The 19,834-nt window shown below is 48.1% G+C and overlaps 1 protein-coding gene across 1 annotated transcript; it reads right to left on the reverse strand.

Annotated features, from left to right (window-relative positions):
- Positions 1–3: 3 nt before the first annotated feature.
- Positions 4–18,442, reverse strand: LOC148900113 (plakophilin-3-like). Its single transcript, XM_088991578.1, has 13 exons — positions 18,063–18,442; positions 8,039–8,115; positions 7,205–7,677; positions 7,006–7,129; positions 6,095–6,299; positions 5,853–6,012; positions 5,676–5,784; positions 5,439–5,606; positions 5,160–5,345; positions 3,032–3,185; positions 2,748–2,943; positions 1,740–1,827; positions 4–711 (listed from the first exon to the last, which is right to left on the reverse strand). The coding sequence occupies exons 1-13, from the start codon at positions 18,271–18,273 to the stop codon at positions 670–672; spliced, it is 2,193 nt and encodes a 730-aa protein (XP_088847704.1). The 5' UTR covers positions 18,274–18,442; the 3' UTR covers positions 4–669.
- Between the last annotated feature and the right edge of the window lie 1,392 nt (positions 18,443–19,834).

Below are 19,834 nucleotides of genomic sequence, written 5' to 3' on the forward strand. Positions count from 1 at the left end.
TATTCCAGTTGAGTGAACAGCGCTTGTGGGTGCCGCTGCTCGCCCGCAGAAAAACTGATCCTGTGACTGTAAAATGACCTTGAGAGTTTTGAAAGGCACTTAGAAATAAAATGTATTATTAATTTAAATGAGTAAACGAAGGAGTTTTACTTTGAAATCCATCCAAATCGTCGCCGTCGTCTTGTCCAATGTCGTTTCCCGTGTGGCGTTCACTGACCCTTGTTCCCTTTTGGCGACTACCACCAGGGGGCCTTCCAACACTTTCAATTCCCAACTTTTGTCATCACCTTGTCAAAATCAAGTCGTGTGTAAAAAGTGATCCCTTCATTGCCGTTGGGAGTCACGAAGAAACCCGACTTTACGTTTTTTTTAAAAAATCGCCCTCATTCTCGATTCGGACACAAATTCATCGCCGCCATCTTGTTGAATTTCAAGGCTTTTCATTCGCCACCTACGAAACGTTGACGATGGTGGCGATGATATTTTCTTTTTAGAAGAAAACAATCATTTTAGTTGAAAAAAGTGGTAAGAAATATATTTTAGTGGGTGAGTGTTGTGGGGAAACGACGAAGCGGGAAGACTTCTGGGCAGTACCCCGAGCAGTCACTTCCTCTTCCGGTTTGGCCCACGTGAGGGACGGTTAGTCCGCTTCCGGTTGTCATTGAGCATTCAGACGCTGGCGTCGGCAAAATCTCGACGCGCGAATCCTTTCTGCAAGACAACACCGAGCCCGTTTTGAAAGGGCGGCATGGGGGCAATAAAAACAATACAAGAGCGCGCGTGCGTGTGAGCGTGCCTAATCGCTTTGCTGACCAATCGAATTCGCCGGTGGATGCTTTGAGGAAAGCGGCGCCTCATTCCTGAGCAAAGCCATACTTGATTTCTTGGAACGCTAACCAGGTCAAAAGAAAACCGGGGGGGGGGGGCGAGCGGACACACGTGAACCACATCTGGACGCGCGCGCAAGCGCACGTGCACGTCCTGAGCGTTCAGTCAAACCCCGGAAATGAATCCAGGTCACCCTGACATTTGTGCTACCAAAATAAAAGCGAAAAAAAGCTCCCGGTCGAGCGAGTCAATTCCCGGAAACGAGTCCAAGTCACCCTGAAATACATTTGTTCTACCAAAATAAAAGATTAACAAAAGCTCCCGAGCGTCATTGCGGTGCTTGAATCCTTCTCGGCCACTTGCACTTGACTTGATTGGTGGCTTTTGGACACGCGAGCTCACACGCACGCGCGACGTGTTCACGCTAACCTCCCCCCCCCCCCACCCCCTCGCCACACGTAAAAAGAGGCGTTGCAGTGGTGTCCTAATAAAAGTTGAGCGGTGGCCTGCTTCAATGCGGCCATTCATCCCCACAATTGGGGGGGGGGGGGGGGCTAGTTTGGCACCTTTTGCCCACCAGCATTGAGGGTCTGACGCGCACGCCCTAGTTGCCGGGCGGGCTTGTCGCCGCGGCAACCAGATGTCCACGGCGCTCTTGTTCTCTCACAAAGCTTCATTCTGGAGAATTCCTCCTAAATCACGGGCGCGGCTTTCACGGGCAGCGGCTGACAGTTTAACGGCGCCCCCGCCGAACCCCTCACGTGCTGTGAAGCCCCGCCCCTTGGTTCCACGCTGGCTTTTTGCGCTTGAAACGTTAAACCGTGGCTTGTCAGCCGTCCCCACAGCGCCAACTTGCATTTCAAACCCCACTTTGGACCCCCCCTCCCCCCCATTTAAAAGGATTGTCTCACCAGTTTGTAGTCCTTGTGCAGTTTTCTGTACTGGAACATGTTGCAAAGGACGGTGGAGGCGGCCCTGGCTGCTTTCAGGCCTGCGGAGCTGCGGGAGGGGTAGGGGGTGGCGGGACGGGTGATAAAGCGTGAGAAGCGGCCCGCCGAACCGGGAGCGCATTCCAAAGCCGCTTCGGAGAGAAAGCCAGGCGCTCGACGCTCATCCGCAACAAAGGTGAAAAGTGTGTATTTCAAACATTAATTTCCCATAGGAAACCATTAAAATGAGAATAATCCGTTCCCAGGTCCCCATTAAACAGAATTTTCTACTAAATAAGCCTTAAAACTACACAAAATATCCCTTATTTTTTTGTATAATAAATGTGCTATTGTATTGTAATTAAAGAAATAAACTGTACTGTATAATAAAGTGGTTTTATTGACCTTTGTGATGGTCGTTGATGGCTTGATGGAATGGATAGCTTTTTGCATCAAGTGTCTCAAGGGGTTCGAAAGGACAAAAAAAGTCAGCCGCCATTTCCAGCTCCTTGTTAGGAGCTGGGTGGGGGGGGGGTCAACTAGCCCAGCAAATTTGCCGTCCGGGGCGGGTCTTTGGCGCCTTACCTACCTAAAATAGATAGCCATTAGCTAGCGAATAGATAGCTATTAGCTAGCGAATAGACAGCTAATAACTAGCAAATAGACAGGCATTAGTTAGCAAATTGATGGCTAATAGCTAGCGAATAGATAGCTAATAGCCAGCAAATAGATAGCTACTAGCTAGCAAATAGATAGATATTAGCTAGCAAATAGATAGCCACTAGCCAGCAAATAGATAGACATTAGATAGCGAATAGATAGCTATTAGCTAGCGAATAGCCAGCTAATTGCCAGCGAATTGATAGCTAATAGCTAGCGAATAGATCACTATTAGCCAGCAAATAGATAGCTACTAGCCAGCAAATACATAGCCATTAGCTAGCAAATAGATAGCTATTTGCCGTCCGGGGCGGGTCTTTGGCGCCTTACCTGTTGTCGTGGGCCGTCTTGATTCCCACCAGCTTGGGCAAGCCGTTGAAGTAGGAGATGTCGCGGGCTGCCAGGGAGCTGCCGGCGATTAGGTGATTGAGGGCGCCGCAGATGTTGACCACCACTTCGCCGGACGGGGTCTTCTGAAGGCCGTCACTGGGCAGCTTCGCCACCAGCACGTTGACCATGTTCTTGGCTGCAGACCGGGCGGTGGTCAGTCACCCGGATCGGTGCGGGAACCCCCCCCCCCTCCCCAACCCAATCGATCGGATGAAGCGACTGACCGACGAGGTCCTTATCGGGCGCGTGTCCGGCCAGGTTCCTCAGCAGGGCGGTGAGGGGTCGCAGCTCTGCCTCGTCGGCGCCGTCCAGCAGGTCCAGCAGGGTGGGCAGCATCCGTTCCTGCTCCAGGACCACCAGGCTTAGCACCGCCGACCACTGGGGGTGGGGGGTCACGGTGGGGGGAGGGGGTCAAAATAATAATAATAATAAGAAGAAGAAGAAGAAGAAGAATACATTTCATTTCTAAGCGCCTTTCAAAAGTCTCAAGTTCACTTTACAGTCACAGGATAAGTTTTTTCTGTGGGTGAGCAGCGGCAGCCACACGCGCCAGCGTTCACTCAACCCCGAGTTATCTCAAATAGATATCAAGCAAGCTAGCGAATAGATAGCTATTAACCAGCAAATAGATAGCTACTAGCTAGCAAATAGATAGCTATTAGCTAGCGAATAGATAGCCACTAGCCAGAAAATAGATAGCCATTAGCTAGCGAATAGATAGCTATTAGCTAGCGAATAGACAGCTAATAACTAGCAAATAGACGGGCATTAGTTAGCAAATTGATGGCTAATAGCTAGCGAATAGATAGCTAATAGCCAGCAAATAGATAGCTACTAGCTAGCAAATAGATAGCTATTAGCTAGCAAATATATAGCCACTAGCCAGCAAATAGATAGACATTAGCTTGCGAATAGATAGCTATTAGCTAGCGAATAGACAGCTAATAACTAGCAAATAGACGGGCATTAGTTAGCAAATTGATGGCTAATAGCTAGCGAATAGATAGTTAATAGCCAGCAAATAGATAGCTACTAGCTAGCAAATAGATAGCTATTAGCTAGCAAATATATAGCCACTAGCCAGCAAATAGATAAACATTAGCTTGCGAATAGATAGCTATTAGCTAGCGAATAGACAGCTAATTGCCAGCGAATAGATAGCTAATAGCTAGCGAATAGATCACTATTAGCCAGCAAATAGATAGCTACTAGCCAGCAAATACATAGCCATTAGCTAGCGAATAGATAGCTATTAGCTAGCGAATAGACAGATAATAGCTCGCAAATAGACAGCCATTAGTTACCGAATATATAGCTAATAGCTAGCGAATAGATAGCTATTAGCCAGCGAATAGATAGCAACTACCTAGCAAATAGATAGCTATTAGCTAGCAAATAGATAGCCACCAGCCAGCAAATAGCCACATAAATAGATAGCTAGCAAACAGATAGCTATTAGCTGGCAAATAGACAGCTAATAGCTAGCATATACACAGCCATTTGTCAGTGAATACATAGCCAACAGCTAGCGAATAGATAGCTATTAGCCAGCGAATAGATAGCCACTACCTAGCAAATAGATAGCTATTAGCTAGCAAATAGATAGCCACCAGCCAGCAAATAGATAGCCATATAAATAGATAGCTAGCGAATAGATAGCTATTAGCTGGCAAATAGACAGCTAATAGCTAGCATATAGACAGCCATTTGTTAGCGAATAGATAGCTGTTAGCTAGCGAATAGACAGCTAATAACTAGCAAATAGACGGGCATTAGTTAGCAAATTGATGGCTAATAGCTAGCGAATAGATAGCTAATAGCCAGCAAATAGATAGCTACTAGCAAGCAAATAGATAGCTATTAGCTAGCGAATAGACAGCTAATAGCTCGCAAATAGACAGCCATTAGTTACCGAATATATAGCTAATAGCTAGCAAATAGATAGCTATTAGCCAGCGAATAGATAGCAACTACCTAGCAAACAGATAGCTATTAGCTAGCAAATAGATAGCCACCAGCCAGCAAATAGATAGCCATATAAATAGATAGCTAGCGAATAGATAGCTATTAGCTGGCAAATAGACAGCTAATAGCTAGCATATAGACAGCCATTTGTTAGTGAATAGATAGCCAATAGCTAGCAAATAGATAGCTAATAGCTAGCATATAGACAGCCATTTGTTAGTGAATAGATAGCCAATAGCTAGCGAATAGATAGCTATTAGCCAGCTTATAGATTGCTACTAGCTAGCAAATAGATAGCTATTAGCTAGCGAATAGATAGCTATTAGTACACCCCTAAAGATGGTGTAAACAAAACACGTCCGTTGGGCTCTCCGGTGCTCCCCCTACCCTGGCGTCTCCGGCGGTGAGGTTCTGCAGGGCCCCCAGCGCCGCCTCCCTGCTGGGGGGGCCGCCGTCGCCGCTCCGCAGGACCCGCTTGTACAGCGCCACCACCCGCGGGTGCCACAGCCACTCGGCGCCGCGGGCTTCTCGCGCCGCCTCCGACGCTAACGCCAAGCTCTGCTGCCGCCGATGCTGCGGACACAAAATCTCCAACTGCTAGATTTTGGGATGAAACCGATCAGGGACGGACGGACGGACGGAGGCGCGGGGGGGGTCTCGCCTCACCTCGGAGTTCTTCTTACCGCCGTACACGGTAAAGCAACCGATGGCCTCGGCGTCCCCGGTGGTCGCCCCCCTGCCAGGACCCTCCAGCCGGACTCGCGCCGAGCGGGGCAGCTCCGAGTACAGCTGGTAGGACAGGTTCCTCAGCACGCACAAAGCGTTCTCCAAACCCTGACGGGGGGGGCGACGGCGTTGAGGACGAGGAGGCGGAGGAACGTCGGAGGAACGTGGCGACCTCACCTTGTCGTCGGCGCCGACGTCCTGCTGGACGTACGACACCAGCGAGTCCACCAGACCCGGCGCGTCCCTCATCTTCTCTCTCGCCCGCCGGCTGACCGAGCTCAGGTTCCTGCGAGAGGACGGCGGCGGAGGGTCCGGCAGAGTCCGCGAGGGGGCAGGCGGTGGGGGGGGGCGTACCTGAGGCATCCGCTGGCGTTGTTGAAGACGTCTCTCTCGGGTGGGCTGAGAGGGAGGCTGGCGCACAGTGGGACCACCACCTGGGCGCTAAGCTCCGACAAGGCCTCCCTGCACAGCTTCTCCTTCAGGTCGTCTCTGGAGGACAGGTTCCACAGGACGCCTGAAAAGGGGGAGGAGCCAGGGGGAGGGGCACGTGAGCGAGGAGTGGGGTGTGCGGCGCTGATTTGGGGCGAAGGAAGCACCCGTGATGTTCTTGCGAAGCTCCTCGTCCGCTTCCCCCAAGAGGGCGACGAGGCGCGCCACCCCCCCGGCGTCCGCCAGCGCCATCTTGTTGTGGGCGTCGTCGTAGACCAGGTTGCGGGCGGCGCCGGATGCCAGGCGCCGCACCTCTGGGTCCTCGCTGGAGAAAAGGCCCACCAGCGCTGGGATCCCCCGAAGGAGGCGCACCTGGGGATTATTATTATTATTATTATTATTATTATTACTATATTATATATGCTGGGTGTTATTCTTCAAAGTATTTTTTTCTTGCTATGTATCTGCTAGCTAGCTTACTTGGTATCTATATGCTAGCATTCTATTATCTTTATAGCTATCTGGCTGGCTGGCTAGCTAACTATCTCTATATTAGCTAGCTAGCTATGAGCTATCTATTAGCTATCTGTTTGAGTTACTTCCTGGTTGAGTGAACGCTGGCGCGTGTGGCTGCCGCTGCTCACCCACATAAAAATTGATCCTATGACTGTAAAGTGACAGTGAGTTTTGAAAGGCACTTGAAATGTATTATTATTATTATTATTATTATTATTATTACTATATTATATATGCTGGGTGTTAAGTATTTTTTTCTTGCTATGTATCTGCTAGCTAGCTAACTTGGTATCTATATGATAGCATTCTATTATCTTTGTAGCTATCTGGCTGGCTGGCTAGCTAACTATCTAGCTAGCTCTATATTAGCTAGCTAGCAATGAGCTATCTATTAGCTATCTGTTTGAGTTACTTCCTGGTTGAGTGAACGCTGGCGCGTGTGGCTGCCGCTGCTCACCCACATAAAAATTGATCCTATGACTGTAAAGTGACAGTGAGTTTTGAAAGGCACTTGAAATGTATTATTATTATGATTATTATTATTATTATGTCGAGGGGCTACCTGCTTCTTGCAGTCGTCGGCGTGGAAGGAGCGGTGCTGGATGAAGGCGGCGCCCACCGCCTGCAAGGCCGCGTCGCCTTCCGACAGATACCGGACGGCCGTCGGCGTGTCCAGACCCGCCGCCCTGCGCACCGCAGCCGTTCAAGCCAAAGCGCCACAGAAAAACCGTCCGGTGGGGAAAACGAGCGGCGGGCCTCACCCCCCGGGGGGCTCGTTGCTGCGAACGGACCCCCCGTCGGCCACGTCCCATCCTTTGCCCAGGCTGCGGACGCTGCGCAGGGACGCCGCCCTCTGCAGGGAGGCGGCGTGGCGGACGCCGCACTGGTAGGCCGCCGCCTGGCCGGGGAGGTGCACGTGCCACTGGGGGGCGCGCCGGCCCCCCCAGCCGTAGGAGGCGGCCTGCTGCTGGCGGCCGGCGATGCGGCTGATGGTGCGGTGGGAGGGGCCTCGGTAGGTCAGGTGCACCGGCGTCTCCTCGTCAGTCCAGTCGCCGACCCCCGGGAGAGGAGGGGCCAGGGTGCCGCTCAGGGTGCGCCTCAGAGTGGGGGCCGGCGGTACGGCCTCGCCGCCGCTCATTTGGAAGCCGCCCTGCGTGGCCACGCTGACTCGAAGCCTGGACGACGTCTCCACCGCCGAGCGGGATGAGAAGCCGCGGGGGGGCATCGTGGCCACCTGTTTGGGAACCCCCCCGCCCCCCAGCCAGATTTTCAGTAGCAAGTTTAGCGCCGGGTGTCACATGGAAACGCCCGGAAGCGGGAAGCCGACTTATGACCTTTTCATTGTTGCTCCAGCCAATCAAAAGCAACGCAAAGACATCCTGCTCGCCCCCCCCCCCCCCAGGCCTTCCTCCCTGATATCATTGTTCTCGACTTCCCGAGCGGCAGCAAAAACAAGTATGATGGCTTTTTTGCGGGGATTCTTTGCAGGGCGGGAGCAGCTTATGAGCTGCTCCTTCAACTATTCGCTGAGGGGGGGGGGGTTAGCTAACTCTTATGTCATCATGACATCACGCCATTTAAATAACCCCACTCACCGCTATGGGACGACTTGGCGTGTGGATCATCGATCTGGAGCTGAAGCCTCTCGTGGCGGGAAGGGTGTACTCCCATCCTGTGTGCACACACACACAAACAAATACACACACACACACACACACACACACACACACACACACACACACACACACACACACACACACACACACATTTTAGGTCACCACAGGTAAATGTGTCCCCACCGGCCCGTGTGCAGTCAGGTTTAAGTCCCCGTGTGGCAGAAAAAACGAGAACACACGCGCGTGCACACACACTCACAAACACACACACTCACAAACACACACACTCACAAACACACACAGACATATTTTAGGTCGCCACAGGTAAATGTGTCCCCACCGGCCTGTGTGCAGTCAGGTTTAAGTCCCCGTTTGGCAGAAAAAACGACAACACACGCGCGTGCACACACACACACACTCACAAACACACACAGACACATTTTAGGTCGCCACAAGTAAGTGTGTCCCCACCGGCCTGTGTGCAGTCAGGTTTAACACGGCGCGTGGTAGTAAAAATGACAACACACACAAATTTTAGGTCGCCACAGGTAAAAGTGTCCCCGCCGGCCTGTGTGCAGTCATGTTTAAGTCCCCAGGTGGCACAAAAACAGAACACCCACACACAAACATACATTTTATGTCGCCACAGGTAAAAGTGTCCCCGCCGACCTGTGTGCAGCCACGTTTAAGTCCCCACAGGGCAGTAAAAACAAGAACACCCACACACAAACACGCACACACACACACCCACACATACACTCACAAACACACAAATTTTAGGTTTCCACAGATAAAAGTGTCCCTACCGCCCTGTGTGCAATCACGTTTAAGTACCCACATGGCACAAAAAACGAGAACACCCCCACACACACACACACATTTTAGGTCGCCACAGGTAAAAGTGTCCCCGCCGACCTGTGTGCCGTCACATTTAAGTCCCCACATGGCAGTAAAAACGAGAACACACACACGCACGCACACACACTCACTAAAACACACACACACATATTAGGTCACCACAGGTAAAAGTGTCCCCACCGGCCTGAGTGCAGTCATGTTTAAGTCCCCGCGTGGTAGTAAAAACAAGAACACCTACCCCACACACACGCATACACACACACACACACACACACAAATTTTAGGTCGCCACAGCTAATTGTGTCCCCACTGGCCTGTGTGCAGTCAGGTTTAAGTCCCCGTGTGGCAGAAAAAACGAGAACACCTACCCCACACACACGCATACACACACACACACACACACACACACACATTTAGGTCGCCACAGCTAATTGTGTCCCCACCGACCATCGGGACGTTCGTCTTGTCCAGCAACTTTCTGGTGTTGCTAAGCTAAACGGGCTCCATCTCCAAAAGCATTTGGGAGCGCCGAAAATGGCCGCCACCAAGCCAAATGGACAACATTTCACGTCTTTTGTGTGGTGGTTGTTTGAGCCTTTTTGTGTGTGTGTGTGTGGGGGGGGCAGATTGGGGGGTTGGGGGGGGTCACCCACAAGAGACATGTCGCCGCTCACAACGCAAAGCCTTGTCTCCAGATCTTTAAGTGAGCTGGACAGTAATGGAGGCCAGCAGCTCCGTTCCAGCGGGGCGGAAGGAAGAGGGGCGGGCGGTGGGGGGGAGGGGCTTGGGGGCTTTTAGGGAGGGTCTCCGGGCCGAGTGCCAAACCGGGTCACATGTCCACGCAGGAATGCTCTCCAATGCTCCAAACCCGAACGCCGACTGACTCCGCCTCCAGAGCCGACAATCATTCTGACGGACGCTCACTTCAAATGGGGGAGGGGGGGGGGGGGCAATCGCCGTGTAACATCTGGGATGTCGGACCGCACCCACGGCAGGCAACCGCTTTTGGGCCAGCGACGCTTACGGTATTTTAAACTGGCAAACGGGACTCTGACGGGATGGGAAGAAGTGGACTTCATGTGTGCGTTTGTGTGTTTGAGTGACAATACAATACAATACAATACAATACAATACAATACAATACAAAAGTTTGTGTGTGTAAGTGTATTGCATAGGTGTGTATTGTGTGTGTATGCGTGTGTGTATGTGTACAGTAGGTGTGTTGTGTACGTGTATTGTATGTGTGCGTTTGTGTGTTTGAGTGAGAATACAATACAATACAATACAATAGTGTGCGCGTGTAAGTGTATTGTGTGTGTATGCGTGTGTGAATGTGTACTGTACGTGTATTGTATAGGTGTGTATTGTGTGCTCATGTGTGTGTGTGTGTGTGAGAATATGTATTGTGTGTGCACGTGTGCAGGTGTATTGTATGTCTGTGTTGTGTATGTGTGTGTGTGAGTGAAAATATGTATTGTGTGTGTGTGCGTGTGTGTGTATTTTGTGTGTTGTGTGCATGTGTGTGTATGCATGCGTGTGTGAGAATGTGTATTATGTGTGTGTGTGTGTGTGTGTGTGTGTGCATGTGTATTGTATAGGTGTGCATTGTGTGCATGTGTGTGTGTGTGTGTGTGTGTGTGTATAGGTGTGCATTGTGTGCATGTGTGCGTGTGTGTGTGTGTGCATGTGTATTGTATAGGTGTGTACTGTGTGTATTGTGTGTGCATGTGTGCGTGCAGTTGTATTGTAGGTCTGTGTTGTTTATTTTGTGTGTTGTGTGCATGTATGTGTATTGTGTGTGTGCATTTGTATTGTGTTTTGTATAGGTGTGTATTGCGTGCGTGTGTGTATTGTGTGCTTGTGTGTGTGTGTGAGAATATGTACTGTGTGTGCACGTGTGCAGGTGTATTGTATGTCTGTGTTGTGTATGTGTGTGTGAGTGAAAATATGTATTGTGTGTGTGTGTGTATTTTGTGTGTTGTGTGCATGTGTGTGTATGCATGCGTGTGTGAGGATGTGTATTACGTGTGTGTGTGTCTGTGCATGTGTATTGTATAGGTGTGTATTGTGTGCGTGTGTGTGTGTGCATGTGTATTGTGTATTGTATAGGTGTGCATTGTGTGCGTGTGTGTGTGTGTGCATGTGTATTGTATAGGTGTGTACTGTGTGTATTGTGTGTGCATGTGTGCGTGCAGTTGTATTGTAGGTCTGTTTTGTTTATTTTGTGTGTTGTGTGCATGCGTGCGTATGAATGTGTGTGTGAGAATGTGTATTGTGTGTGTGCATTTGTATTGTGTTTTGTATAGGTGTGTATTGCGTGCGTGTGTGTGTGTATTGTGTGCTTGTGTGTGTGTGTGATAATATGTACTGTGTGTGCACGTGTGCAGGTGTATTGTATGTCTGTGTTGTGTATGTGTGTGTGAGTGAAAATATGTATTGTGTGTGTATTTTGTGTGTTGTGTGCATGTGTGTGTATGCATGCGTGTGTGAGGATGTGTATTACGTGTGTGTGTGTGTGTGCATGTGTATTGTATAGGTGTGTATTGTGTGCGTGTGTGTGTGTGTGTGCATGTGTATTGTATAGGTGTGTACTGTGTGTATTGTGTGTGCATGTGTGCGTGCAGTTGTATTGTAGGTCTGTTTTGTTTATTTTGTGTGTTGTGTGCATGCGTGCGTATGAATGTGTGTGTGAGAATGTGTATTGTGTGTGTGCATTTGTATTGTGTATTGTATAGGTGTGTACTGTGTGTGTGTGTGAGAGTGTGTGTGTATTGTGTGCTTGTGTGTGTGTGTGTGAGAATATGTATTGTGTGTGCACGTGTGCAGGTGTATTGTATGTCTGTGTTGTGTATGTGTGTGTGAGTGAAAATATGTATTGTGTGTGTGTGTGTATTTTGTGTGTTGTGTGCATGTGTGTGTATGCATGCGTGTGTGAGGATGTGTATTACGTGTGTGTGTGTGTGTGTGCATGTGTATTGTATAGGTGTATATTGTGTGTGTGTGTGTGTGTGTGCATGTGTATTGTGTATTGTATAGGTGTGCATTGTGTGCGTGTGTGTGTGTGTGCATGTGTATTGTATAGGTGTGTACTGTGTGTATTGTGTGTGCATGTGTGCGTGCAGTTGTATTGTAGGTCTGTTTTGTTTATTTTGTGTGTTGTGTGCATGCGTGCGTATGAATGTGTGTGTGAGAATGTGTATTGTGTGTGTGCATTTGTATTGTGTGTGTGCATTTGTATTGTGTATTGTATAGGTGTGTATTGTGTGTGTGTGTGAGAGTGTGTGTGTATTGTGTGCTTGTGTGTGTGTGTGTGAGAATATGTATTGTGTGTGCACGTGGGCAGGTGTATTGTATGTCTGTGTTGTGTATGTGTGTGTGAGTGAAAATATGTATTGTGTGTGTGCGTGTGTGTATTTTGTGTGTTGTGTGCATGTGTGTGTATGCATGCGTGTGTGAGAATGTGTATTTTGTGTGTGTGCATGTGTATTGTATAGGTGTGTTTTGTGTGTGTGTGTGTGTGCGTGTGTATTGTGTATTGTATAGGTGTGCATGTGTGTGTGTATGTGTGTGCGTATGTATTGTATAGGTGTGTACTATGTGCGTGTGTGTGCTGTGTACGTTTGTGTGAGAATGTGTATTGTGTGTGCATGTGTGCGTGCAGGTGTATTGTAGGTCTGTGTTGTTTATTTTGTGTGTTGTGTGCATGTATGTGTATGAATGTGTGTGTGAGAATGTGTATTGTGTGTGTGCGTGTGTGCATTTATATTGTGTATTGTGTGCGTGCGTGTGTGTGTGTGCGTACTGTGTACGTGTGTGCGAGAATATGGATTGTGTGTGCATGTGTGCAGGTAAAAAAATCCTGTAACTGTAAAGTGTCCTTGAGAGTTTTGAAAGGCGCTTAAAAATGAAATGTATTATTATTATTATTCATCCCCCCTCCCCCCGCTGTGACATAACAAGGCCCTCATTTACATAATCATCCTCACTGTTGTTGGCCTTGCGTTCGCACGCGAAAAGCGGATTGCGAAATGTGGCCGTCGACTCCCTCGAGTGGGGGAGGGGGGGGTAAGGAGCGCCGGCAGGTCAACAAAGGTCAACTCTAAACCAGACGCCGTTTCGAGGGGAGAGGAATGCTGGCGGACCCCCGACCTCCAGGGAACTTCAGCGAGTCATTTCCAGGCAAAGGCAGGAGGGGAGGCGGGGTCGGGGGGCAAGGACCAGGATGCCGTTCTCCCAATTTGCGGCGCTACTATAGCAATCCCGCTAACGGATGCACGGCCACGAGCGTTTGTGTGAAATGTCGGACGAGGCCCAAAGACGCATGACATCACAAGCTGAGTCGCACATTTGACCTCAGTTGACAGGGGGGGAGGCCAAGGCGTAAAGTGTGTATTCCAAACATCAATTTCCCATAAGAAACCATTAAAATGAGAATAATCCGTTCCCAGGTGTCCATAAAACATAATTTTCAACTAAATAAGCCTTAAAACTACACAAAATATCAGAATGATCTTTATTGCCAAGTATGTAGAACACACAAGGAATTTGTTTCCGGTAGAACACGCTGCATGCACTAGTATCATCATCAAAAAAATTGCAAAGAGGTACTATACAGTTCCATTTGGGCTACTGTTCAAAGAGTTAATGGCTCGGGGAAATAAGCTGTTTATACCTTATTTTATGAGTTGAGTGAACGCTGGCGCGTGTGGGTGCCGCTGCTCACCCACAGAAAATCGTAGCAAATCGTTGGAGGGTGAGGGCTTTGTAGCTGACGCTACGCGTCCACGTTGGCCAACTCATGACAATGAGCAGACGCCCTCTCGGGCACTCGCGCCGGTTTTGGGCTAAGCTTTCTTATCGAGGCCACGGCACGTCTGCGTCCGCTCCTTTTCCCCAATGCTGGAAACCGTCACAGAATTCTTAAGCTTCTGTCAAGAAAGACCCCCCCCCCCAGAGCCCCCCACCCCCCCAAAAATAACCCCTCCCCCCAAAAAAAGTGGAGATAAGACAAGAAGAAAATTGAAGGAGGAGCGGGACTCTCTGGCGAGTGGACTGGATCATGGGCAGAGGGGCAGGGGTCGCGGCTAACTATCTGGCTAGCTATATGGCTAGCTAGCTAACTGGCTAATTATCTAGCTAGCTAGCTATTAGTTATCAATTAGCTAGCAAGCTAGCTTCCTATCTATTTGAGTTACTTCCGGGTTGAGTGAACGGTGGTGCGTGTGGCTGCCGTTGCTCACACGACTGTAAAGTGACCTTCAGAGTTTTGAATGGCGCTTATTATTATTATTATAATTATTATTATTATTACTATATTATATATGCTGGGTATTATACTTGAAAGTATTTTTTTCTTGCTATGTATCTGCTAGCTATATTAGCTGATTAGCTAGCTTTATAGCTGGCTCGCTAGCTATCTAGCTGGCTGGCTAGCTGGCTTTCTAGCTGGCTAGCAAGCTATCTATCTGTATATCTATTAGCTATATAGCTTTAGCTATCTATTAGCTAGCTATCTAGCTTTCTATCTGATTGAGTAACTTCCGGGGTGAGTGAACGCTGGCGTGTGTGGCTGCCGCTTCTCACCCGCAGAAAAAAAATGATCTTGTGACTGTAAAGTGACCTGGAGAGTTTTGAAAGGCGCTTAGAAATTAAATGTATTATTATTAGTATTATTATTATCATTTGTTAGCGAATTGCTATCTATTATCTATGGTTGGTAGCTAGCTATCTGGCTGGCTAGCTAGCTAGCTATGTAGTTTTACATTTTAATTCTACGCCTGGCACCGCAACACGCTAGCAGGCCGGCAACGCGGTAGCAGGCCGGCAACGCGTCATGTCATTTAGCCTCGGAGTCTCTATTTCAACTTACGACCATTTCGACTTACAACTGTTTGGTCGGAACGGAACTCGGGCGTAAATCGGATGTTACCTGTACAGTAACACCTCCGTGTTGGACCATAATCCCTTCCAGAAACCTGTTCAAAAACCAAAACAACACTTCCCATTATAGTCAATGTAAATTTTTTTAATCCGTTCCAAGTCCACCAAACAAAGTCCGATTTTTGGAGATCTCAACCAGACACGCCGGCTCTTTTTTAATATTTAACCTACATGAGAATAGCGTCCGATTTGCGTAGATCTCAGATCTCAAACACGTGTGCTTCTTTGTAAAATGGAAAAAAAAACATTATTCAACAATACTAATGCGTCGGTAACAATGTGGGAGGCACAACAGGAGGAAGTGACGTAAAAGACGTGACGTCAAAGGAAGCGGAGGGGAGTCGAGTGGCACATTCAGTTTGGAAGACAACCAAAATTAATAAAAAAAAAATACAATTGGACAAGTAAAGAGGCGTTGGAAAACACAGCTTTGACCGTATGACAAATGTTTTGAGTTAGCGACCTGGCGCAGGTCACCATTCCAGGCGACCACTGCTCCCGTGTGTTTCTTATCAGCGTGCTAGCTCGCATTGTTGATAGAAAGCCAGTCCTTGGACACGGACATCTTATCTAGCGTAGCCCCCCCAACCCCCACCCAAAAGAAAAAATAAATAAACCATCTACAAAATCCTCACCTCGCGCGGAAATTCCAAGCGCTTGAAAGCACAACCAGTGCAGCCCAAAGCGCTTCTCTGAGCCATTTTTGTGGAGACGTTTCTGTGGAGGCGTTTTTTTGTGGAGATGTTTTTGTGGAGCCATATTTGAGGAGCCGTTTTTGTGGAGCCATTTTGGTGAGGTAATTTTTAAGGAGCCATTTTGGTGGAGCCATTTTTATAGAGTAATTTTGGCGTAAAAGCGCCTCTCTGAGCCATTTTTGTGGATCCATTTCTGTGTAGGGATTTTTATGGAGCCATTTTTGTGGAGCCGTTTTTGTGGAGCCATTTTTGAGGAGCCATTTTTCAATAGCCATTTTCATTGAGCCACTTTTGTGGAGCCATTTTTATAGAGTAATTTTGGTGGATCGATTTTGGTGGAGCCATTTTTATGGAGCCATTTTTGTGGAGCCATTTTTGTGGAGCCATTTTTGTGAAGCCTTTTTGTGGAGGCTTTTTTGTGGAGCCATTTTTGTGGAGCCGTTTTTGTGGAGCCATTTTTGAGGAGCCATTTTTCAAGAACCATTTTCATTGAGCCACTTTTGTGGAGCCATTTTTATAGAGTAATTTTGGTGGATCGATTTTGGTGGAGCCGTTTTTGTGGAGCCGTTTTTGTGGAGCCATTTTTGAGGAGCCATTTTTCAGAGCCATTTTCATTGAGCCACTTTTGTGGAGCCATTTTTATAGAGTAATTTTGGTGGATCGATTTTGGTGGAGCCATTTTTATGGAGCCATTTTTGTGGAGCCATTTTTGTGGAGCCTTTTTGTGGATGCTTTTTTTGTGGAGCCATTTTTAAGGAGCCATTTTTGAGAAGCCATTTTTGTTGAGCCATTTTTATGGAGCCGTTTTTGTGGAGCCATTCTTATGGAGGCATTTTTGTGGAGCCATTTTTGAGGAGCCATTTTCATAAAGCTACCTTTATGGAGCCATTTTTGTGGAGCCATTTTTGTGGAGCAAATTTTGTAAAGCCTTTTTTGTGGAGGCTTTTTTGTGGAGCCATTTTTTAAGGAGCCATTTTTGAGAAGCCATTTTTGAGGAGCCATTTGTATGGAGCCATTTTTGAGGAGCCATTTTTGAGGAGCCATTTTCATCAAGCCACTTTTGTGGAGCCATTTTTATGGAGTCATTTTTGAGGAGCCACTTTTGTGGAGTCATGTTTTAGGAGCCGTTTTTGTGGAGCCACTTTAGTGGAGCCATTTTGGTGGAGCCATTTTTGTGCAGCCATTTATGAAGAGCCATTTTTATGCAGCCATTTTTGAGAAGCCGTTTTTGTGGTGCAGGGCCTGACCAAAAAGCAGCTCGACTGTAGCCAACCCGATCCTGTTACAACATCCCATCATTTATTTAGCATGTTAGCTTTCATTGCATCTCAACCCGACTCCAAATGTTTGCGGCCACAATAAAACGGCCACATTTTGCCAATTTGAGCGCAGCGATGCGCAGAGCTTTGCGTCTGCTTCGCTCCAAGAGTACTCGAGTACTCGTTCATCTGACGGATGCCTTAATTGTTAATCTTACTTCCTCTGAAATACCATGGCCACACCAAATACTATTTGGTGTCAATTGACATGGACATGGCGGGCGTCCATTTCCATAATTTGAAGCGGCCCGTTTTTTGACACGACTTTGGAAAAGAAAACCAGTCCAATGAACAAAGTCAACTGGACTCAAACAAAAAACATTTCCAGCATGTTTACGCACCACACAAGGAAAACGATTTCAACAATGTGAAAGCCAAGCTTTTTTTAAACTCGTTTGCTGATTAAAAACAAATTGTTTTTAACCATTAAAGTACGACTGAAACAGGTTTTAACCATCAAAAATATTGGCCGCCGCCAATTTGAAAAGTGAGTACAGAAAAAACTAAATGCAGCGTCGACGTGACTTGGAAGTGAGCGAGCAAGACGTGGCCGAGCCAAAACAACTAGAAACTCCTCAAAAACGACTCGAAACTCCTCAAAAATGACTCGAAACTCGAAACTCACCACAGAGACTCAAAACTCGTCAAAGCGACTCAAAACTCGTCAAAACGACTCGAAACTGGTCAAAACGACTCGAAACTCATCAAAATGAGTCAAGACCCATCAAAATGACTCGAAACTCATCAAAACGACTCGAAACTCGTCAAAAACGACTCGAAACTCGTCAAAACAACTCGAAACTCGTCAAAACGACTCGAAACTCCCCAAAACGACTCAAAACTCACCAAAACGACTCAAAACTGGTCAAAACGACTCAAAACTCGTCAAAATGACTCAAAACATGTCAAAACTCACCAAAACGACTAAAAACTCACCAAAACAACTCAGAACCCGTCAAAACGACTCAAAACTGGTAAAACGACTCAAAACTGGTCAAAACGACTCAAAACTCGTCAAAATGACTCAAAACATGTCAAAACGACTCAAAACTCACCAAAACGACTCAAAACTAAACAAAACAACTCAGAACTCGTCAAAACGACTCAAAACTGGTAAAACGACTCTAAACTCGCCAAAACGACTCAAAACTCGTGAAAAGAAGGTGACGCTGCTGTGACAAGTTTGCTCACCGGCCGGTCCGAAGAGCGCGTCGTCGTCGGCAAGCCTCCCCAGCGACGTCGACTTCTTCTCGGCCAAGCGCAGGCGAACCTGCTCCTGGACCCTCCGCGCCTTGGCCCCGGCGTCCGAACAGCGTCCGTCCGAGGGAACCACGTAGGCGGTGCGGGACGAGTTGGGCTGCAGGGCGGATAGGAAGCAGCCGTCGGCCACCGCCGCGCTCATCCTGACGCAGCCGGCGGGGAAACAATTGGCGAGAAACCGGGGCGAGTCGGGCGGGACCGGGCACGGAAACACTCCACGCCGGTGAGGCCAACCGGGGGCGGCGGCGGCGGCAGCCACTCACGATCTGACCCACCGCTGAGGAGGCGAGCCGACGCCGTACCGGGGTGCGGCGAAGGTGCCCGGAGGGGCGGGGACGGGGGCGGGAAAGGGGTCCGGGCCTCGGCCTCTGACCGAGCCGATAAAACTGAAAGCGCCTGGATGTGTCCACCTGCCGAGTGACTCGACGGACAACCGCCACGGTCGTCTTGTGTACTCCTATTTGGATTTTGTCGTTCGTGCTGCTCGTAATTGATCATTTATTTCTATCGCTTTTATTTCAGATTCGATCCTGCGCAATGTCATGTGGACGGATGACCAACGACCCTACAAGTCATTTGTTACACCGGGACGCCCCCCGACGGTACATTTGCGAACCACACCTACAGTATTTATAATAATAATAATAATAATACTACTACTATTAATATTAATAATAATACATTTGATTTCTAAGCGCCTTTCAAAACTCTCAAGGTCACTTTACAGTCACAGGGTAAGTTTTTCTGTGGGAGAGCTGCGGCAGCCACACGCGCCAGCATAACTCAAATACTGTATAGTAAGCTAGCTAGCTAATAGATAGTTAGCCAGATAGCTAACTAGATAGCCAGCCAGCTAATAGGTAGCTAGCTAGGTATCCAGCCAGTTAGCTAATAAAGTTGTGTCCATAATTTGTAAAATCACTTCAAATGACTTCTACTGAGCGTATATTACAAAGATTCCACTGCATATAGCTATATTTTACGTCTTAAGACTCAGGCTGAATATTCAGGAAGTCTTGTTTTCGAGTTGATGACGATGCCTAACGTGACGTCACGCCTGGAACGCCCCTGATGGAGAAAGCGACACACAATGCATTTTGGGTACTTTGTTTGGTCTGAAAACACCAACACGAACTTTCTTTGTGGATAACCAAAGTGTTTGGCGGCCATTTTGCACCAATGCGTCTTCTCATTTTTCCAATTAAAAAAAGGACAACACGAACTTTCTTTGTGGATAACCAAAGTGTTTGGCGGCCATTTTGCATCAATGCGCTTTCTGATTTTTCTATTAAAAAAAGGGACACCAACACAAACTTTGTTTGTAAAATACATTTAATCCCTTTTATACTTGGGCAAACAAGTCAATTGGAGCGAGCGGGCAAGGGGTGGGGCAGGTGGGCTGGTGGCAGCCAATCAGAGACCAGCCACTTGTTGCACGCATTTTTACGGCCCCGCCCCTTCTGGGCGTACCAGACAAACGATAAACGAGGCCTAGGCTAATTAGCATGTTTGAGCGTATATACGACAACGACGACAAGACATTTTGAGGACCAAGTGGACGAGGCTTCCGATTACTCGACGCCTTGCCAGGGGACGGTACAACTCGTTGGACACATTAGCAATGGGGGGCATTCTAGCGCAAAGCTAACACCCAAATACAATTTTCCCGCATCGAATGAGTTGGCATGTTCAACGGAAACTCG

Source organism: Hippocampus bargibanti, linkage group LG03 (genome assembly GCF_051943395.1).
Source record: "Hippocampus bargibanti isolate YZ-2025 linkage group LG03, ASM5194339v1, whole genome shotgun sequence".
Taxonomy (NCBI): Eukaryota; Metazoa; Chordata; class Actinopteri; order Syngnathiformes; family Syngnathidae; genus Hippocampus; species Hippocampus bargibanti.

What these genes read in the sequence shown, in the direction of transcription:
- LOC148900113 (XM_088991578.1), bottom strand. Translation starts at nt 18,273, where the DNA reads ATGAGCGCGGCGGTGGCCGACGGCTGCTTCCTATCCGCCCTGCAGCCC. An exon ending in CGCGCTCTTCGGACCGGCCG is followed by an intron (nt 8,116 to 18,062) that starts GTGAGCAAACTT and finishes GTGTGCACACAG; the next exon opens with GATGGGAGTACACCCTTCCC. An exon ending in GCTTCGCAAGAACATCACGG is followed by an intron (nt 6,013 to 6,094) that starts GTGCTTCCTTCG and finishes CCCCCTTTTCAG; the next exon opens with GCGTCCTGTGGAACCTGTCC.